The sequence below is a fragment of the Strigops habroptila genome, chromosome 3, assembly GCF_004027225.2.
Source record: "Strigops habroptila isolate Jane chromosome 3, bStrHab1.2.pri, whole genome shotgun sequence".
In the NCBI taxonomy this organism is placed as follows: domain Eukaryota; kingdom Metazoa; phylum Chordata; class Aves; order Psittaciformes; family Psittacidae; genus Strigops; species Strigops habroptila.
This window is the reverse complement of record NC_044279.2, coordinates 35,856,026-35,878,008: the sequence shown is the minus strand read 5'-3', so window position 1 is coordinate 35,878,008 and position 21,983 is coordinate 35,856,026. Positions and strand designations below refer to the sequence as shown.

Below are 21,983 nucleotides of genomic sequence, written 5' to 3'. Positions count from 1 at the left end.
AATCCCAGGATGACCAAATAAAACCCTCGCCTTTCCAGTTTTTCAGGAAACCCTTACACTAACCAAACTTTACCACTGATTCTGTATCCATCTGAATAGCTGCAAATGAGCAGAGGGAACAGTGATGTTGTCATGACTGACTGACAGGGACTGTAGACAGAACAGGCTGTTCTAACTGTTGTTGTTGGCAAAGAGCATCATCCTTTCTTTGGTGACTGCATGCCTCCTCAGTTCCAGCTGATCAAATCCCACCTTCCAAAGTTACAGCAATACTGGAGAAATAAGAGATCACTGGTTTGAGAACCACTTTATTCAGGCAAATTAATATATAAGTACTACAACTATTACTTGATAAGTAATCAAAAAAAACCCACACACACAATCACAGTAATCCTGATTTCTAATACTCAGGAAGTATTTTATATAACAAGTACTATCCAGCGCATGAACTCTTCATGACACAGATGATGTGAAAAGGGTAATTCAGTGCACTCAGAACTCCACATGCATCACAAAACTAATTCTGCGAGGTCAGCCTCCACTTTGCAACAGCAACAGGATTACCATTACACAGAAGAATATGGAAAAGAAGCCAAGCAGTCAACCCAAAATAAAACACAGTTTCAGGGGTAGCACTACCTCAACCATTTCACTGTTGTTGCAGCTGCTAGCACGCTGACAAAGAATATTTACGACAGCCTGCACCAAATGTTGCAGGACAAATATATGGTAGCAATTCTGCAATCTATACATTCCTCTACTGAACAATCTGCATTTTCTGTTGCAAACTGGGCCTAGATTCAGCAGCCAGATTATTGCTTACAGAAGGACTTACTGTTCAGTTTCATGATAAGCAATGAAGTATTTATTCTGCAAGAATAATATTTTTACATTGTTACCACATTCAGCTGTTACTATTCCATCAAGTTTCTACATAATAATAATAGAAAATGGTAGAACTATTTATTTGGGAGGAAGGGGAAGAAAGAAAACTAGTTGTAGTTAGATAAGCAGATGCTCTCACCATCTCAGGAGACCATTACAGCATGCCCCTTTCACCTCAGCAGCTGAGGGCAACTACAGAACATGCCTATGCGACACACTTGAGGCAGGTCAATTTAGCCCCACTTCACCTTCACCCAAGGTGTCTGCCACTTCCCAGGACAAATACCCAAAGTGGGGGAAGAAGGAAGGATGCAAGGAGATGGTTCTGAATTGCACAAGGTGTGCAGCTTATGCAGAAGGGGTACACTATGGCTGGTTGACCAGGGTCTTCCAGGTCTCACCACACTCCTTTGGCTGAAAGCCTGGTATGCCCCAAATGGTATGCCACTGCACTCAGCAGCCACTTGCTTCTTCATGAGGCACATTTGGGGCTAACTTTGAGGCTTAACAGGCAGAAGAGAACATGCAGCTGAAGGCCCTCTCCTCTCAGAGAAAAGTGTCTGAGGTCAGCTACTCATTTAGCTTCTACCTAGCCTCAAACCGTCAAGCATCTCCCTTTCCCAGGAAAATCCCACCCCTCCAGAGACAGCAGACCAGTGAACTAGACAATGAGCAGCAGCAGCAAGCCAGGCGGTAGCACTTCCCTCAAAAAGGAATGGCCTCTTCAGTCAGCAGGCTCTGCACTGTCCCCAGGAATTTACCAGCAGCAGTGACCCCAACTCTGAATGCAGCCAACATCCTATTAAAAGTAGCAGTGCTGATATTGAGCAACTACTTAGTGTTGCTTGAAACCATTAAGTATCTAGACCCTGAACAGACTGCCAGGGTTTGTGACAAAAGCAATCCTACCTCTGGATCCTGCTGCTAGTCAAAGCCACTGCCAGAACAGTTTGCTTAATCCTGAAGAACATAGCTGAAGGAGCCTTGATAAAAGCCATTTTTGGGAACTGCACAAGTTTTAGCCAATGTTGGAATATGAGCTGGCGTTTGTTCGGAGGGGGCAAGGAGGTATTTTGGCAGAGGTAAGACACTTCAGTGGTGAGAGCTGGGGACAAAGAAGCATAGTATGAAGTATGTGACACTGAAAAGTAAGGATTCATACAATCCCTAAAGATGCAGAAGGAAAATGTATGGCTTAGGAATGCATGTTGGCTCCTCAGCTCCCTAAACCAGCCTGGCCATCCCAGCACTGAGCAGCCAGGGAGCGAGCTGCAGGGATGGCTGGTTGCATGTTCCCAGAAAGATCTCAGTAACAAAAGTTACTTACTTAGTTGGAAGCACTTTAATGGAAAGCTCTGTCATAAAATACCAGCTTGTGGAAAGCGAAGTTCTTCACAGCAGGCTCGACTCTTTGATGAAAACATATTTCCAAATGCCAAAAGCATAATTTTGACTCTTTTTAGGATTAAACATTTTAACTTCTTACTTGAAAATGGCTTGTTACGTAACATGCAATGAAAGAGGGTGAGGTGTCACAATCTGAACAAAGCATTTGTGTTTAAAATGCAAGCTTTTGGAATTTTTGCTTCATAAGCAACTGACTTTTTAGTGAGTGGGTGTTTCATTTCATGCTGGAACAAGATATTTTAGTTGCTGTATCCTTTAAAGAAGAATTTCCCTCAAAGTGAGAATTCCAGGTTCTGTTCTGCTCTAAGCACTAGTTCTTGCCATCTTTTGAATCTGATATTCTGCAGTGGCACAGACCACAAGAACTTTTCAGTTGAGATATGACCAAATCAGACAGCAAATCCAGCCCCTCTCTTTCTAGGAAAAGGAAAAAAGAAAAAATATTAGGGTTTGGGGGGAGGGGGGGGTTGGTTTTTTTTAAACACTAAAACAGGAAAGAAATTTTACTTCATCTTGGGAGTCAAGAAACTAAAATTAGCCCCAAAGTGGCCTCTGAGGGATACCAAATCTACACAATCACACAATTTGCCAAGTTTGTAAGGAAATTGATTGGACAGCTTGCCAATTTAGAATTTATATTACAGCTTTGTGTTTACAGTGGAGAGTATCAGCAAGAGAAGATGGCATTCAGCTGAAGCATCTTGAGTTAGCCAGCCAAGGGCTTCCACGGACTCACACACCAGTCAGCTTTCAGATGATCCTGAAGAGCTGGTTGGAGACAATGAAGTGGGGTGGTCTCTCTCATAGGGTTTAACAATGCTAGTGCTCATCAAGTGATCAAAGATGTCAAAAATCATTACCTACAAGATCCATGCTCCACATGCACATCCCATCAGCAGCACAATTACACTTTGAATCTGGGAACTTAGTCAATAGTTCTTTAGCAAAATAGGCCGTAACAGACAATGGAGCAGCACAGCCCTGTACCAGAATTTCATTGACTTGCTGTTCTGTTAAACTACTTCCCCTCACACTGTTTCCCCAAGTCACAGCATCCTGGCTGTGCCACTCAAAGACTAGTTCCAAGATCATATTCTCATCAAGTAACCATGGAATTCGCTACTAAAAACTCCCCGGGGTTATTCAGTTAGTCATTAGTTGTCAGCCTTTAATGCTGAGATGGCACTTTTCACGTGGGTAACTTCCAAAACTGCATAAAATACTATGATAGTAAACTCCAAATGGCGTTTAAAAACAAGAATCATTGCCCTTGCAAAGCATCAACATCTTGTTCTCCGTTCCACACAGCTGGTATTTATTACATTTCCTAACATTCACTTTTCTTTCTCCCAGACTCACTGATAGATCTCCAGAATACACAATCTAATTTACATTAGCAAATACTAAACATGACACACGCCTACTCATTGAAATATTTCTTCGTGGCCTGGTGCACAGCAACAAATTATGCTGTTTGCATAATTGTTTCTCCTCCAAGCCTAGCGTTAAAAGGAAAGTAATCCTTCTCTGCCCAGCCTGAGAATGGCTTCCATTTGCAACGGAATAAGCTTTCAGATTTCCCAGAATCTTGGCTGGCTGAAGCTGAATGAAATATGATGATCAAACTGCATTTCATTTTATATTCACCACTATAGGTGGCTCTTTTGAAGGGTTCTCAATATTTTTAAGCATCACACAATTTATTAACAATGCTGGTTAACAATGAACAAGTCAGTTATGATCACACATCTCAGTCATTTTCCTTCATGCACAGCCCATATCCAAGAGACTGGCAGGTGAACTTCATCATCCCGATCAGAAGTGCTGCCCTTTGGCCTGACACAGCTTATGAACCAAGCACACAGCTACCATACTCACTGAGCCAAGCGCCAGCATCCCTAAACACAAGTTCTCTCCTTTTCTAACTCTCCCATTGCTACACTCCCTGCAAACCAGCACAGGACACAGAATGGATTACAAAATCCTTGCTCACCAATCCTCAGCCCATCTCTACATCTTGAGTCATAAGTAACAGAGAAAGCCTTCACTCTCTGCAGCATAACTAACAGAAATAATTAAAAAAATCAATAGCAATATTCTATTTATTTACACATGTATTGCTACAAGCAGGCGACTGACTGTAAATAAAATTCAGTCTACCTTTGGCAACAGTTTAAACATAAACAAACAACTTATGCTGACCATGACATTTTCAAGCTCATGGTTCTGTTTTATTCCATTTCCCCTTCCTCACAAAAAGGCTTCAAAGATAAAAGATCAGGTAGAACTAAATTACAAACAATTAATTAGGAAAAACAAAAAGTAGCCACAAGCAACATTTCTTAAGTATGCATTTCAAAAAGCCACAGCATCAATTTAAAGGATCAAATTCATTAGCACCCACGAAAGGTGGAAACTAGTAATGTAACTGAGCACACAAATACAAATGAGGTAATAGGAAAGCTACTGAACTGAAATATGCAGCCAATTGAGTCATTTGAGGATGACTCACACAAAATCAGACTCCATAAGTAAACCTCCTATTTTAACCACATCAAAGGAGGAATGTACTTTTGATAGATCAATTAAACAGTTATTGCTATAAAAAGTCACTGAAACAGATTCATCTGGCTTCAAACATCAGAGCTCCTTAGTTATATTTAAAATGTATTAGACCAACACCTTGAAAATGAGACATGGTTTTCTAAATGAATGACCTGTTTCACATCCACTTGGAAATCTAAATTAGAGTTGGAGATGAAAAGAGCAAGTACGTGATAGTCTCTCTCTTAATTGCAAATACAACACTGGAAATTGCAGACATTAATACCTCTTATTTTCAATACAGACATCCTCCTCTGAAACATATTTCAGATGTTAAAGTGAGGAACATGAAAAGCAAATACAAACTCAAAATTTGGCCCCTAATTTAAAACAATGGATATGGGGGGAAGGGGCGGAATTGCCACAGTAGCAGAGTCACTGAGTAACTCAACTGTTCATACAGAAAGGGGGAAAAAAAAAAAAAAGCCAGAGCAACTGAGATGTTCCAGATTAAAGCATATTTATATGACTCCAAGAGCAGATCAAACCACTGGGAAGTTAGTGGGGCAGGTAAGCCACATGCATAATTTGACCTGCATGAATTATTATAACTGTCTGTCCCATGTTACGAGACATCTGATCCAAACTGACAACCACATATTACCAGGTTGGAAGGAACTTCAAGGATCATCTGGTCCAACCTTTCCTAGCAAAAGAATGGTCTGGACAAGATGGCCCAGCACCCTGTCCAGCTGAATCTTAAAAGTATCCATCACTTCCCCAGAGAGATTATTCCAATGGCTGATTATTCTCATTGTGAAAAGTTTTCCTTTCCTCCAAGAACCTTATGAAATTCAAGTTCAATCAGTATTAGCTGTGTTGACAGTCCATGGTGTATTGTATTAAAATGGTTCTTACACATTTAATCAAACTTTCACCCTATGAACTAAAATTTGTGAATGTCTGCCTTGGTTTTATAACAAGTGTTGAGGGAAGAAGGGGGATGGAGAAAACAGACAAGTAGATAATTAGTGCATGCAGGAAAGAGACAGGGAACAACAAATGAAAGAGACCAAGAACAATGTGAAGAAAACTCAGACAGGGAGTAGTCTGAATGAGAGCCGGGGTAGACACTGCAGGGTAGACAAGAGGTAGTGAGGGGCAAACAAAACAGGGCTGAGAAGTCCAATATTTAAAAACTGGAATCCAAGTAAAGACATCTAATAAAGAGTTCGGAAAGGGGGGGAATGGAAGATGTGACAGGATACAAACTTTAGAGGGATGGAGCGAGGAGAGACAAAACAGAAGCCTAATCTAGACGTGCAAGTACTTTTGCATATCTAAGTTGCACTTATCCAGAGATGTCTGATGATGGTCAGTCCTTGCCCAGTCCTCTCCTAACCAACTTACACAATTAAAACATCAGGCAAAGTTTTCCCAGTTTCCTCTGAGTTCCACATCCTGAGAGAAGAGTTGATGCTACAGGGACAGAAACATGTTCTCAGAAGTTGAGTATGCTTCATGGCCCAAACTTCTACCAGGAAACCCTGTCAATCCCCCAGGAACATGCAGGGTACCAATCTATGCCCAAATGATGCCAGCTTGGGCTGGCTCTCTATCCAGTTAAGATGCACTCAGATCACAAGTACTGCTAATAAGAATATACATAAATCTCTATATTTCTGCAGTTGGACTGCAGCTAAAATGCTTCGCTTCAGCTCACTCTGTCAGGAGCTTCTGAACAACCTCCACAACCATGTAGGAATTAATGATCTCAGTTATAATTAAGAAGCCATTTATCACCATTTTTTAACTACCTCACATATGGTACCTAATACTTCCTTTGCAAACAACATTTGACAGCCTGACTCGAAATCTTTTCATCCAATTATTGCCTGACCACATTTGTAAAGCACATCCCTTCACGTTTAAGGAAAGGATATGAAAGTCACCACCCTACAAAACCAGAGACAGATCTCGAACTCTGCATGAAATACAATATTCTGTCTCCCTCTACTGGCTCTGCACTATATCAAACCAGGAGGAGAAAAAGGAAAACTAGAAAGCTAAAGTTTATTACCATCTTAGAGAATTCTATACGGGAGGCAATGCTGAAGTAGCAGAATGATACTTATCTTTAATCGTAGTTTCTAAACAAGTATTACAAGAGAGCATACTGAGAGTCCCTCTGAACACAGCACAAGATCCATTTAAAGTTATTACGGGTACATAGCACCAAATTAACGATCTCTGTACAATTTTCTACTAAAATTATTTCTCCATTAAGAATACAAGAGAATATTACAAACTTCCTGTTAATATAACGTCATCCTATTTTAGATTGAATCAGATTTAAGCATTCCTGCTTGCTTCCAGCCAGACTGAGTTACAATCAAGCTGGACGATTTTACTTAGAAATAGTTTATAGATAATACATGCCTTTTTTTATTTATTATTAAAATGACAGGCAATCAAGACTTCTGGGAACTTCTGGTTTGCAATTTGATCAGTCAAAGTATTTTTAGTAACATAAGCAAGCTGTCACTATATAAAACACAGGAAGAGAGAAAAGAATGAGATGCCTTTTTCATATTCTTTAGCTGATAGCTGCAAAACCTTATTTTTTACTGAATTCTGCTCTTCTCAAATTATATAATTAAGCACATAAAGCACTCTACTTTCTAAGATAGATTTGAAATAGTTCACAATGCTACAGAACAAGCCTGCATCTTGTTACTGCAAATAAGTCAAAATCAAAAGACTAAGAGAAATGTGTGCCTAGAAGCGGTGTTTGCCATCAGGCCAGAACCGTGATTTCTCTCTTACCTCTTTTCTTTGCTGGAGTATTTTATTTTTAGAAGTGTTATTAAAGTGAAACTGGTCAATCATCTTACAAACGAAGTACAGCACAGTGTACTGCTTTTAGCATGTACCCAGCAGAACAATTTATCCTGCACAGCAGAGCCACAGCCATTCATGCTTCTGACCAAAATGTATTTCACCCTGCAGCGAATTTTGTTTTCTATGGTAATACCTATTTGTATGCAAAATATACATCACCTCCTAGGGATAAGGGTTAACAGTATAATAAGAAACACAGTGAGTGATTAAGTTAGTCTTTGCAACTGTTTGTTCCTCCACATTTACTCTATCCACTCAAGAGTACAAATGGTGCAGGGGCTGCGCTGGATATCAGTAGTCCTGACGTACAAGCCGGACATCGGCTTCCAAAGCTGCCAGGGGACCACTCCTCTTCTGTGCACTGAGCAGAGGCCAAGAACCAGCACAGGCTAAACACTGATCAGTGGATGGCTCCCTCTGCAGCCTGCAAAACCTGCAGACACTGAACTTTCAGGTACTGAAAACACAGTTTTAAGCATACAGTTTTTTAAACAGTACCTGGTTTTTCCCCTTTAGAAGCAGACTAAAGCAGTATAATACACACTTCACCAGAAAGTAAGGGAATTTATCAGCCCTGTAATTTCCTAACTAACTGAAGTTACCACTAAGAGTAAATTTGTCAGGCAGTATTCAAAAAGAGTCTGACAAAGCCAGAACTAAGCATCAAGACAACTTCCATCTTTTCCTGAAACAGTATTTGCTTGCAATTAGTCTACAGAGATTGCTTAAAGGTAGCATTCAAATATCTGAATGTGAACTGAAGGTTAATTTAAAACTAGAATTCTACCTCTACATAGAGATTTCACTATATGCAGGGAAAATAAACTCCCCATGTGACAAGAGTATAAACATACCATGAAACTGTATCTATCAGGTGAAGAATCACTTATGTTTTGAAATGTTAGAATTAATGATAATGCAACTCCATGAAATTTTAATTTACCATTAAAAAAACCAACATACTTCAGAAGGGAAAATATTTTAACTATTTTTCCATACTTAAAATTGATAAAGATTTTAGTACTGCAGGATATCATAGTGTTAATGCTGTACATGAAAGCATGTAATAAAGCTTTATGGCAAGTAACATTATATTGCAAGTATATGCTTTCATCAGAAAAACCTGGAACAATGAGAAAAGTATAAATTAATAATAATGTTTTGAATATTTAAAAATGAGAGGATAGCCTCCAGAAATTCTAATTTCCAAGGGCTTCAGTGAGCAGAAAAACTCTCTTACATTTCGGGGCAAAGGGGGGGGTGCATTTTTTTAACATTCCATCCCATTGCCTATTCTTTTTTATAGTTAAATAGCGTAACAGTTTTGCTGAGACTTTAGGACTTCACTACATACTCAGCAGCTCCACTTCTCAAGCTACTTTAAGCAATCACTTTCTCCTGTAGCACCCACTTCTACCACCCTCTGCAGAAACTGCAAGAAATAACTTTTTAATATACTGGATATATTTCTGAAAATCCAGATGAATCTAAGACTAAAATTAACACCAGCTAAATATGCTATATTAATAATAAAAATACCTCACTTAAAGAAATTTAATATGTGTGTGGTGTCCCTGCCCATGGCAGGGGGTTGGAACTAGATGATCTTAAAGTCCTTTCCAACCCTAACTATTCTACGATTCTATAATATATACCTACACATAGTCTTCAAAAACGTGCATGCACATGGTTATTAAGCAATAAATTGCATTTCTTCAACTTCAACATTTCTTCAACAAACTTCAGCTATCTCAGTTGTTATTAGCACATTTTAAACAAAAAGCCCCATTAACGTGTGTGTAAAACGGTACCTGAAATTTGTGGAAACACATTCATATTTAGGATGAAATCCTGTATCCCTTTCAGTCAATAGGTTTTTACCTAACAAACGAGTTCAGGATGCTCAGAAATCCAGAATTTCTAATCAAATCCTTTAAGTAGTTAAAGGCATGCAAAATTCAAGTAGTCTCATTTAAAAGGAGACTACAATGTAGGCTTAAGTGTTAATGGCACTGAGGACTCAGTTATCAAGCTGATGCTGAGAAGGAAAAAAATGTAGGTGAGAAGAAGAAATAGGCCTACACAGCACACAACAGCCAAGAACCTTCATGACAAGTTTAAGTAAAACAAAGGAACACTTTTAAAGGCTTTAAAATTAAGTTTCACAGTAATAGACAAACCCTTCACTAAACTACATTAGCACATGCCACTACAGTGAGATTCTTTTATTAAATTTTTCCACATGCACCTCAAAGCTCCTACAATCATTTTTGTGAAAAGACCATGCTTTATTTACTGTACCTGAACATTTCTGTACCTGTCACGCTGCATGTTAATGAAAGAACAAGACAGGGAACATTAGGTTACTTTCACGTCCTTTCTAAAGGTATAATTTCTATTTATTTTTACATACGACATTACATGCAGTTTCACTTCGGCAGAACTAACAAAAGCACTTTGCCAAGTCAAATAAAAAGGTTTCATTGTACTGGAAGAAAAGACTAAAGAGCAACATTTCTCTTCTTTCCTATGCACCCCCTCTGAAACCCCAAAAACACGGGTGCTGATAAAGAGGTTTGAAAGAAGTAGGGTTGTTTTTACTAATTCTTCTCATCTTGAATCAACTCAATTAAAAGGAGTTACACACTACTAACAACGCTCTGGGAAGACAATTGCATATGCTGTATATAGTTTCCGGTGAGAATAATTCCTGCTAGCATCTCCCTTATAACCACATGAAAGCACACAGTTAAACACAGCATGCACACCAAAAAAATCAGCTTGGGCTTTCTGTGAATTAAAGCTGAAAAAGCCTGGCAGACAACCTACAGTAAGGGTGCCGCACCAGTACACAAAGCTGAGGCCGCAGCAGCACACCTAGTAGAGCTAGTTGAACTTTGCCTGTTCCCAGGTGTCACTGACATCACTGGAAGCCGGTCATATCTAAGGAATTGCACAGCCTGGCCTCTTGACATTAAATCAAGCGCAAGGGCTTAATTGAAATACTGCCCAGGTTAATGAAATAAACTACTTACACTAGTACACACATACAGAGAAAGTACTTACATCGCTTCTGAGAAACTGCCTGTAAACAAGCTGTGACAATATCGCAGTTCTTCTGGACTTGATGCACGAGCCTGTCTTTCTGCTTCAGAAGGCGAAGCAGCTTTGCCGACTGAACAGAAATTCTGTAGTTCAGTTCTCGTTTTATAGTCGTTAATTCATCAACATCTGCCAATAAGCAGAGAAAATAACTTCAGTACAGGCCAAAATACTCACCTTACTGTAGCTGGCATGCAAAGGGACTTGCCTCATGGACATTTACTTACACAAATTTCCTACAAATTACAAGTTCTATTAACTAGGATAATTCCAAGTCACAAAGTCCTTAATTTTAAACTAAAGTACCTTAACAGACTGCACAGTGTATGCATCTTAATAATTATACTGTTATAAATAAGAAACATCGTGACAGGTGTAGCCATAACATACCTACAGTAGTGCAACCAGGGGGTAAGTTTTAAATACAGTACCTTCCAGAAGTTGCCTGGGGAAAATGTACATGGGGAATAAGCAAATGGTAATGGACAAGGGAACATGTTCAAGAAGCTGCCTGCAAAGCTAGACATGCAACTGCAGGATGAGCTCTAAGTGGGGAAACTCCACTAGAATGCAAACGAGGTGGCTTCAGTCACGGCCTCAACTACTTCCCCTGGTCGGTCACCGTGCTACCAGACTATCCTAGTTCACAAAAATGTCTGAGCTTACTTCTAATATTCCTGCTGTCCCCATGTGGTGAGCTTCATGTCCAGGACAAAAGGGAGTTGCTGGGGAAACGTCTTAAGTGCATTGTTTTTTTTGAGTCCTCTGCTCTGTTTTCAGAGGCACCCCGCACCAGGGAAAGCTTGGGTCCTGCCTATCACACGCAGACCTCTTCAGCTCTTCCCTGTAATAGCTGGGTACATCTGAACAGCTGTCTGTTCCCTGCGGCTAAGTGTTCAAATCCTATCACTTTCAATCCAACCATGCCCCTCCTGACGCTGGAAGGAAAATCAATCAAGAAAATCCATACTTTGTTAAGCTGATTCAATGAGAAAAATATTTATGCAGCTAGAAAAAAAATACTATTAGAAGGATAGTAAACAGTTCACCTTGTACAGCAAAACTCGTTCAGTAATTCTGGAAAGCTTAAAGAAAAGGACAAATTAGGCTCAATCCTAGGATAGCAAAGAACAAGGCATGACTGCAAGGGAAGGGAACCACTGGTAAAACAGTCCTGTATTTTATAGGCACTACCCTGTTTCAGCACCTGCTGCTCAGCTGGAATTCCCAATCACACCAGAAAAAGGTGATTTAAAACCACATCTATAGATTTTGAGAGGGAAAAAAAAAAATCAAGTTTTATTCCTACTGACTTGTAGGAAGTAGTGAGCTGAATTTTGTTGTTTCCCTCTCACGCCATTGAGCTGTCCCTGTAAAAACAATTAACTTTGCTGTAAATTACAAAATATATTCCTGAACAAGCAAATTTCCTGCCTAGTCCCAGATTGTCACAGGACGTGCAGAAGAGCTTGAGCTACATCCTGCAATATCAGATGGCATTCTGCCTCACTAAGACGCCAAACACGGAAGCAGAAAGCTCTTTGCACAGGTCTGAAAAACAGGCACATTTATTCACCTCTTTTCTCTCCCCCCCCCCCCCATCAAAACCAAGAATGATTTAACACCAAAAGAAAAGAGGCCTTTATGCATCCCTCCTCATCAGATCAACTTGAAGTTGCAAGCTTCACTCTTTCACAAACATGTGGTGTTGTGGCTACTTTGCTTTCCTAAGAGCCTTCGATGAATTCATTTAGATTTTGGTCAGCTGACTATTGCATTTACATGTTTTTATTACACTTATTTTTCTTTCCTGAAAGCCACACCTATAAATAACGTTTACAGGTTTTGTAAACCTATAAATAAGGTTTACAATTGTCAGGTTTAGTTTAGGTCTACTAGAACTAAAAGGTCTTGAAAAAAACAACTACCTCTTATGACAGAGGATGTGTGGAAAAAAAGGAAAAGGAAACTGGTCACTGGCTCATTACTGTAAGCGAGGAATAGCACTGAACTTACAGAAGCACTAAAGTTTATGCAATGTCACAGAAACTCTAGTAGCAGGTGACTCCATTTTTGCTCCTATGGCACCTAAAATGAAGGAGGGAGGGAACAGCACACGAAATCTTGGTTTGAAGAAGATCTCAGCTAACCGTGCACAGGAAGCTTCTAGGAGACATGGCCATACATAAAGGCTGCTATAACAAGTAAAGGAGAATATATACATACATATACATGTGTGCACGGAGGCAGGAGGGAGAGGACTACAGCCAGGACTATAGCAGGACTCGCTTGCAGGCACACAGGAGGAAAGCGAGGCGACAGAGGCAGCTCCCAGCCCGGGCGGAGCGGGGCAGGTACCTTTCAGCCGCAGGTACTTGACCTGGCTCGGCCGCTGCTGCAGCTCCTGCAGGACGCGGGAGCGGGCGCTGCCCGAAGAGGGGGCGGCCGCCTCGGCGGCGCTGTACAGCTCGGTGAGCAGCCCGCTCACCAGCGACGAGGTGCGGCTGGACCGACCGCTGACAGCGCCTTCCTCGTCCTCATCCTCCTCTTCCTCCTCGGCCAGGCTGTCGGCGCTGCTGCCCGCCCTGCCGCCAGGGCCGGGCTCACGCGCCTCCATCTTCCCAGTCCCGCCGCGCGGCGCCACCGCCGGCAGCGCCGAGTTCCGGGTTCGGCTCGGCCCGTTCCACAGCGAGATGCAGGAAGGGGGGGGTGGCGGGCGGCGGCAAGAGCGGGAGAGCCCAGGCCGACAGGACTCTCCTCTCCGGGCAAGAGTACCGCTCCCGGCTCCGCTCCCTCCCTACGTACTGCGCGGCGTGGTAGCGGCCGGCGGCGGGAGGGCGGGGAGGTGCTGCACCTGCTGAGGGGCGGGGAGGGCGGTGGTTCCTCCCCGCACGGCGGTCACCCCCGGGGCGGTCCTCGGCGCGGTGCGGCTGCCGCAAAGGCCACCCGCGTCCTGCCCGCTGTCCCGCTCTTGCTCCGGTGCGGGGCAGCCCCGAGTGGCAGCCTGTTCTGTTAACACAGCTTCAGTAACGTAACCGTGAGCCTGCAGTTGTGCAGCTGTAAGGCATCGTAACCCGACATGAGCCCAGAGTTGATGGTGGGGCTCGTATGGGTTGGTTGGCTGGGGGAGCTGTGTCTCCGCCGCACCGTGCTCCCTCCCCCGGGCTGGCGGTGTCTGCAGAGCGCAGCGCTGCCCGCCATGCTCCTTATCTGCTGCTGCTGCTTTCTGTTCTTCCTCAGCACTGATGAAACATTTCGCTGTAAGCCGCGAACCGGCTGTGACACACGAAGCCATGGCAGCGCAGGCCGGCCGGACCGATGGGGCTGTGCAGGCTCCGCTAGCTAAAGCCAGGAGTTACACGGTAAACGCGGTGTTTCACGGCTAAGAACAACCCGCTCCGGGCTGGGCGGAGCGGAGCGCCCCGCTGAGGGAGAGCGGCGCGACGGGCCGCCCCCCGCTCCCATGGCAACGGCTTCCCGGGGGCGGGGCCACTGCTCAGGGGGCGGGGCCAGGCGGAGGCGGGGAGCAGGCGGGGCCGGTCTCCGCCTCGCCGGCCGCCAGGGACACGTGACACCGCCCCCCCCACACACCCCCCGCCGCGCTCGCGGGTCATACGCCGGGGCGGGGCGGGCCCGCGCGCTGTTCCCTTGCGGTTCGCTCGCGCTCGTGGCTCGGAGCGGGGCCGGCTCCCCCTGTCCCGCTGACCGTCCGTGCCCCCCCCCGCCGCGCCATGTCCCCCGCCGCTCTGCTTCGGGGGCTGGCGCTGGCCGCGCTGCTGGTGCTGAGCCCGGCGGGGGCAACCCGGCGGGCGCGGAGGCCCAACGTGGTGCTCATCCTCACCGACGACCAGGACGTCTGCCTGGGCGGCATGGTAAACCCGCGGCGCCCCGGCCTTCCCCGAGAGGGGGGCGGGAGGCGCGGGGCTGTGCGTGCGGGCCGGTGGGCGCGTTGCGGGAGGCCTTGCTCTCGCTGAGGGGGTGCTCGCCCGCCGAGGCTGCCTGGTCCGGCTGCTGACTGGGCGTACCGTCAGGGCGTGGGGAGGGCCCGGTGTGAGGTGCGGGTCGCTCCCGCCGCTGAGGAGCGGCGGCCTGGGCGCGGGGGGACGAGCAGGGCAGCCATGGCTCCCCCGCAGCCGGGGACAGGGTCTGTGTCCGCGGGCTCAGGCCGAGTTTCCCCGATAAGGGAGTATCATAGCGGGCTTTCTCGGGAGAGCCAGGCGGCCCTGGGAAGCCGTCGAGGCTGGGGCTTCTCTAGCACAGCCTCTCCAGCGGCAGGTAGTCCCGGCAGCTCCCTGCACCTCGGCTCTCTTAGGCTGGGTTGTGTAACTGCTGGGACCGGACGAGGCCCCAGCGAAAAGGCACTGCGTTGATTGCCCCGGCAGTGCCTGGAAACTGTGGTGATGGGCCTTGCTTCAGGTACTTGTATGTGTGCCTCAGCTCCCCTACTTTACCCAGCATCCTCACGTTTTTAGCTGATTTCCTTTTGGTACCTTTCTTCCAGACCCCCCTAAAGAAGACTAATGCTCTCATTGCACAGATGGGAATGACCTTCCTAAATGCTGTAAGTGCTCTTCAAAGTTCTGAGGTGTGTGTGCATTTGCGTAGTTTGTACCTTAGCTCGTCTAAGGCCTCAAATCTGGTAGCAGTTTTATGAAGCCTGTAAGTATGCCAGTGGGTTTTTTAAATTCAATCTCTAACTACTTTAGGCCTCAAAATGAGTATAGCTCAAGGTCCTGTTCAGAAGCTGAGAGGGAAACTTTCACTTTCTAAAAGTACTTTGTTGACTTCCTTAAGCTGTGAAGTAAAACTGAGTAATCTGAGTATTTTTGTTACAAACTGAGAAGCATTAGAAGAAGCTGCTTAAAACTTTCAGCTTCTTGCGTGCTGAAAACCCACTTCACTCTTTTCATATTCTAATGTATTTCTATGGCTAAAATAATGGCGTGCATCAACTCCATTGCAATCAGTATTTTAATGGATACTTGCTACTGTATAAGAACCACATCTAATCAGGAGAGGGGGGTTGAAGGGCATATGCTGCAGAAACCTAAAACCAATTTCATGTGCAGTTTTTCACTAGTGAAAATAGTTGGGATGTAATTTGGTGTGTCCAGAAAAACGTGTGCTTTAACACTGGTAAACATTTTGATCAACCTATTAGCTGTTACTTCAAAGCTAGAAATTTTGAGAGAAAAATTGTTTTACAATGTTAATCTTGTATCTCTTCATCCTGTCTTTCCAGTATGTTCCCAGTGCTCTCTGCTGTCCCAGTCGGGCTAGCATTTTAACAGGAAAATACCCACATAATCATCATGTTGTCAATAACACTCTGGAAGGAAACTGCAGCAGCAAGTTATGGCAGAAGATTCAGGAACCATACACCTTCCCAGCTCTGCTCAAATCTATGTGTGGCTATCAAACATTCTTTGCTGGAAAGTATTTGAATGAGGTATTTTGTGCTTGTTTTTTTACTGTGCCGCGGTTCATTTCCACTTGTCCACCTTTCCAAAACTTCCTGTGGCTTTTATATTTGTAGCTGAGTGATCCCAAAACATTTAAAATGGTGGTAGTTGGATGAGCAGTTCTCTTTGCTGGGACAGCATAAATATGATGCAAAGTTTGGACCTTGTAAGTTAACTTGGTTAAATCAGGTCCTGCAGGTGCCTGAACATTTTTAAAAGTGAATTTTGTAAGGATGGTGGAATCTAAAGACTTTAGTATGTTCAGATGTGTTGATTTTTAGGGATTGTTATTTTAATGACTGGGGGAAATGGATAGATGATTGGTGTATGGTATTGAGAACACCATCAAGCCAGCACCAGACCAGGTACAATGTTAGAACATTAAAGAAAAAAGTCTGTTCATCTTAAAATTCCTGGCTGATATCTCACCTTGAATCAGAGGACTGTTTTCTTTTTAGCAGTTGTTATGGCATTTTAAATATTAAGTGAACTAAGGCAAGTTCACTGGGAGAACAGATATTATCAAAGCTCTTTACAGAGGTTACCCAACACTTTATTATTGAACACTTGTATGTGTGTCCTTTGGGTTTGGTTTTGTTGGGTTTTTTCCTGGGTTTAACTAAGCTGTGGTTTGCAGTAGTTTATGGTAAGATGTAAATTTCAGTGCTGAAAGCTCTAAGATCAGGTATTCCTTTTGCATGATGGATTGTATTTGGAGCTAGATGAGTTGCAGCGTTCTTTACAGCATTATTTTCCTTGCATCCCTTGGTGGAAAATGTTGGTGGTATAATGGAGCAATGGAACATGAATTTTCATAGGCAGGCACAAATTTGTTTCTGCTGATGTTACTGAGGCAGTGAGGGGAAGGGAAACTTCTCTGGCTTCCTCTGAACATCCCTTGACTGCATAGTCTCCTGTCGCTGCAGTTAGGCAAACTGTGTAGATGGGAGAGGGCAGCCCTGAGGAAACCCATTGTGTTGCCCTGAGACACCCTCTGTCTTAAGTTTGGCACTGATGCAGCAGCTACTTTCCCTTTTTTGGTGGCTTAAAGGCTAGTCATTGCAGATTATTTGGCACCGAGGTGACAAGAGGCTTAAAGTTCCTACCTCCCTTTGGGGGAGGATGATGAAGCTGTTGGTCTATGCAAAATGTTCTTTAGTATCTTGTGAATTGTTGTCACAAAGCCTCAGCGAGTCTTGTCCCATGTGTGTTTTGATCACCTCTCATTGCCTGATGATGTACCCCAGGATTTCTGCATATTTTCATGTGCAAAGTAGAACGGAAAATAAAATCTAAAAGCTTTCAGTTACTGTCTCTATAGTTATTTAACCCTGGTTTCTTTAACAGGCTATGTGTTTATATATGCATGTATATTTTGGGGGTTTTCCATTCTGAAACTGAGTTTGGCTAAACGCACTTTCTGACTAGTGTTGAATAAAGCACATGAATATGAAACATAATTTCTAGCTTTTATTCATCATAATTGAAACTGTAAGTCATGGTCTGTTTCTTTTCAGTACGGAGCAGAGGATGCAGGGGGAGTAGGTCACGTCCCTCCTGGATGGAGTTTTTGGTATGCTTTGGTATGTGACTGTTCTGTTATTTAGTATACCTAATTTTGGTTGCTTTGTAATCCAACTCATATTCTAGCTTTGCTGGTGACAAGAGAGCAGGCAAAGAGCATCTAAAAATTTCATGCAAATTTACTTCCCTTTTTTTCCACTATTGTGTATTGCATCCTTGGCTTTCACAAAGGCTACTCCTGCTAAGGTGCCTGGGGGAAATCCTGGCTTGTAAAGCCACAGCACTGTGAGGTAGCACTAAAATAAGTTTTGCTGTTGGAAACCAGCTCTGAGAATTCTCGTGGTATCCTTATGACAAATGCTTACAACCTATTTGACAAATGCTTGCTAGCAGGTCATTTTGACTATTTCAAGTAATCAGTGTGCATGTTACTTTGTATAAATATGCCCATTGCTTTTCTTTTCCACAGGAGAAAAATTCAAAGTACTACAACTATACTCTTTCAGTAAATGGCAAAGCACGAAGGCATGGTGAGAACTACAGTGTGGATTACCTGACAGATGTACTGGTAAGAAACTTGCAACATGTGTGTTACAGAAGCTCCTTATGACCAGATAATGCCTCATGCTGGGGGCTCAGGGAAGGGTGGGATGATAATTTGTTAGGCTGTATTAGTTCATAAATACATGGTTGTGCTGTTGTGATCGTGGGTGGACATTAATCAGCAGAGCAAGATTCTGGGTATGTTTAGAAATGACAGGCTTGTGTGTATGAGCTGTGGAGAGGGATTCTAACTGTCCATCTGCAAGCCAGTAGCCTCATTGAGCCGTTACTACTGACTGCGGTGGTGGATGGGGAACGGGATGCGTGTAGGCAATGACTTAAACTACTTCACTGAAGGACGTGTCACATTATAATACATTCTGTAACAGATAAACTGGACCAAGCTTTCAGTGTGAAGTTTAAGCATGTAAAAATAAGGTTACAGCATGTTTTCTTTGTTAGTGTGATGTGTTTGTATCTTGTAATCTCTAACTACATCAAACTGGTAACTTGGAGATGTCAAAGGCTAATCAATCCTCTGTGGTGTGAGAAGGCAATATATGGACTGTGCAAAATGTGTAGCTGACCAGGGGAGTGTTTATTCTCTTTACCCTCTTGAGGTAAAGAGAGGTAACAAAGATAGCAAATACTTAAAGGAAAGATTGGAAGAGTTATTTTAGCTCTTTTGAGGCCCTGTTCAGTGAGTACTATTAGCTTGGAGATTTGGGGGACCGAAGTGGGGAGGGGGAGTGTTCCCCCCACCTGCCAAGCTGCAGTCTTAGTTCAACATGCTCTTACAGTGTAGGAGTTGGTAGTGCTGGGAGCTCACATGCAGCACTCGGGAAAAGTCCTTTCTGGGAAATCTCACGCAGTCAGTTTGTAGTCTTCCATCGGGACCCTAATGAGTTTCATTGCAGTGGGCTCTTGAACAGAGACAGCTGCTTACTGGGAACAGAACTGATGGATGTTTCCCAGGGTGCTGAACAGCTGTCTGATTAAATTTAGATTTACACTGTATAAAGCTAGATTGGAATTGATAAGCCAGAAGTGAGACTATCCTATTACTGGCATTGCACTGGGCGCTTTTGATCCTTTTGCGTTTTGACTAACAGGTCATTGCTGCATAAACCTCTTACTTGCAGTGTGTTAACTATTGATACAGCAGTGTATTATGATTTTCAGTGTGTCCCATTCTACTTTCTGCCTGTAGCTACCGAATACGCATTTAGCATTTCAGAGCTCATGTTTGCATGAGTGGTGCAAAGGAGTGAATTGCTTATGCAGAGTTTCTGGGTTGCTTGATGTGATGCACAAGCTTTCTTGTCCTGACTCATCTCAGTACTTCAGTCTGGTATTAAGAGCCTGAGCACCTGGATCTGTCTCCAGCAGCCCTGACATGTTGCAGTTTAAGCTTCTATCAAAATCTAAGTTAAGTTGACTATCTCTAGGAGTTTACCTGGTTATACTGGTTTCTGAACCAGATTTTCAAACTTTACACAGTTCTTATTCTCCAATAACTCTGTTGTCATGTAACTGAAGTCCAGCCCTACTTGCTTAGATGTTTGAGTTAGGAGGAAGGAAGAGGAGGGAATTCTTAGTGTATTGTTTCTTCTAGAGAAAGAAAAGGATATCCAGAATGGGGTGTACTAATTGGGCAGGAAAGGAAAATGTTGCAAGGTTTGAGTAGTAAAGAGCTCACCTGTGAGTAATACTTTTGAAGCTTTAATTTCAAAGGCTGACCAAGGGAAGGTCAGTATGAAACTCTCCATCTGTGGATTGTGTGGGGAACTCACTTGCTATTTGAAAGTGTGTAGGCTGAAACGAAAATGAAAGTGCAGTGAGGTGGTGCGAGTGAGTGCCGTTTGGTACTGTCCCTGAGAGCTTCTGGCTTCAGCAGAAATGTGGCACCCCTTACAGATGGGAAGCTTGCTACAGAATGAGCATACACTATGAACAGTGGGGCTGGAGGTTTTTTGGGGTTGGGTTTTTTTTTTCAGAACTATTGCTATTTCTGAAGACAAATGAAACTGCTAAACTGGGATCTGTCAGGAAGGAGATGGCAAGTGACAGACTTGGACTGTGTTAAAGAAAGCTCCAGTTCTACTTGATGAAAGCCGAGTTTAGGTGGATTTTGTTGATACTTGGAATAGGCACAAACTCTTGATGGGCTTTCCAGGTTTGAAGCAGAAAGCCGTTCAGAGATGTGGGATGAATGATTTGCTTCATGTGAACACTTGGGATTTTTTTTTGTCACAAGCTGCTGTTCTGGACACTTGTAGATGAGCAAGCAATAAGTTGCTGAAATAGTTTAAATGTTCCCAGTACTACCAAACTCTAAGTTATGAATGTCTAGTACTTTATACTTGCTGTTTTCTTTTGGAGGTCTGACTTTTCTTCTCCAACAAAACTGTTCACAGGCCAACATGTCATTGGACTTCTTGGAGTATAAATCAAATTTCGAGCCTTTCTTCATGATGATCTCAACCCCAGCACCGCACTCGCCTTGGACAGCTGCTCCACAGTATACAAAGTGCTTTCAGAATGTCAGTGCACCAAGAAATAGCAATTTTAATATTCATGGAAAGGTAAGCTAGAATCTGCATAGGTTATTCTACGTACTTGTGAGAGCAGAGACTTGCATGCTAAGCCTGTCCAGGCTAATACTGTGACTACTGGTTGTTTGGTTATGTTAATCAGCCTGTACGATGGAATTATGGTTGATAAATGGAAAAAAGTTAATTCCTTGTCCAATTCCCAGGCTGTTCTGATGCTCTTAGAGTGTTCTTTCATTGCTCTTGGTGTGTTCAGGAGTGCCCATAGATAGTGTTGCTACACAAAGGCTCAGGTGTGAGCCCTGTATTCCTACATACATCTGCTGTGTGGATGGGTGGTCTGTTACTTGAGCTTATGGCAGCGCTGCCCCTGGGTGACAAGCATATCGGACTAACCAGAGGACTCCATGAAATCATGAGCCACAGGGTCATGAGCCAGGTCACTAAGGACTTTGCAAACTTGCCTTAAATTTGCTGAAATAACCCGTAACCAGAATTGCTGAGCCTAATGTTACAAATTCATAGACATCCTTGTGACAGGGCAGTCCCTTCCACTGCCAGTAAACTCAGCCAAATATGATTTAGCTCAGACTAATCCACTGCGATTTACTCTGCCAATAAGTGAAAGCACAAACAGTTAATCTGGTGAGATATTTAACTTGCGGAACTTTTGTGGGGTTTATTCAGTTTGTTTAAAATACAGAACTCGGTGTTCAATTGATTTGCTCTTAACCTTAAGACTAAGACATAACATTGCCTGAATGCCTATCTGGTGCCTAGTGATACCACTTTTAAGGTCACTATGCCTCATGTAGCACACGGTGAAACTTGTTTGTAGCTGAGGATTGTAGCTTGCAAAATGACCACGTGTTTATCAGTATGATATGAAAACAAGAGAGATGGGAGGAAAGGGCCGCAGGCAGTAACAAATACTTTAGCCCAACCTGTTTAGTTTTGAACTAGGGAGTGAGGATCAGACTTTTTTCCTCCATAAAAGGATCCCTAACTTTGTCTTAGACTCCATTACTGTAATAGTCAAATGCTTTTAAAATAGTGAGCCAGA

General features: G+C 43.3%; 2 protein-coding genes across 5 annotated transcripts in view; one reads left to right on the top strand and one right to left on the bottom strand.

Annotated features, from left to right (window-relative positions):
- TBC1D30 (TBC1 domain family member 30) overlaps positions 1-13,579 on the bottom strand; it is a 58,683-nt gene extending 45,104 nt beyond the window's left edge. The window contains exons 1-2 of one of the 4 annotated variants that reach the window (XM_030479304.1): positions 13,198-13,579; positions 10,804-10,968 (exon numbers count right to left, since the gene is read on the bottom strand). In XM_030479304.1, coding sequence (XP_030335164.1) covers positions 10,804-10,968; positions 13,198-13,456 — 424 coding nt within the window. In that variant the 5' untranslated portion in view covers positions 13,457-13,579. Of the gene's footprint in view, positions 1-10,803; positions 10,969-13,065 lie in introns of all 4 variants that reach the window. The other 3 variants (XM_030479302.1, XM_030479303.1, XM_030479305.1) reach the window with 3 other exon arrangements.
- Positions 13,580-14,389: 810 nt separating this feature from the next.
- GNS (glucosamine (N-acetyl)-6-sulfatase) overlaps positions 14,390-21,983 on the top strand; it is a 20,746-nt gene continuing 13,152 nt past the window's right edge. The window contains 6 exon segments of the mRNA XM_030479313.1: positions 14,390-14,711; positions 15,341-15,400; positions 16,082-16,288; positions 17,819-17,884; positions 18,295-18,393; positions 20,786-20,953. Of these exon segments, the coding sequence (XP_030335173.1) occupies positions 14,571-14,711; positions 15,341-15,400; positions 16,082-16,288; positions 17,819-17,884; positions 18,295-18,393; positions 20,786-20,953 (741 nt within the window). The 5' untranslated portion in view covers positions 14,390-14,570.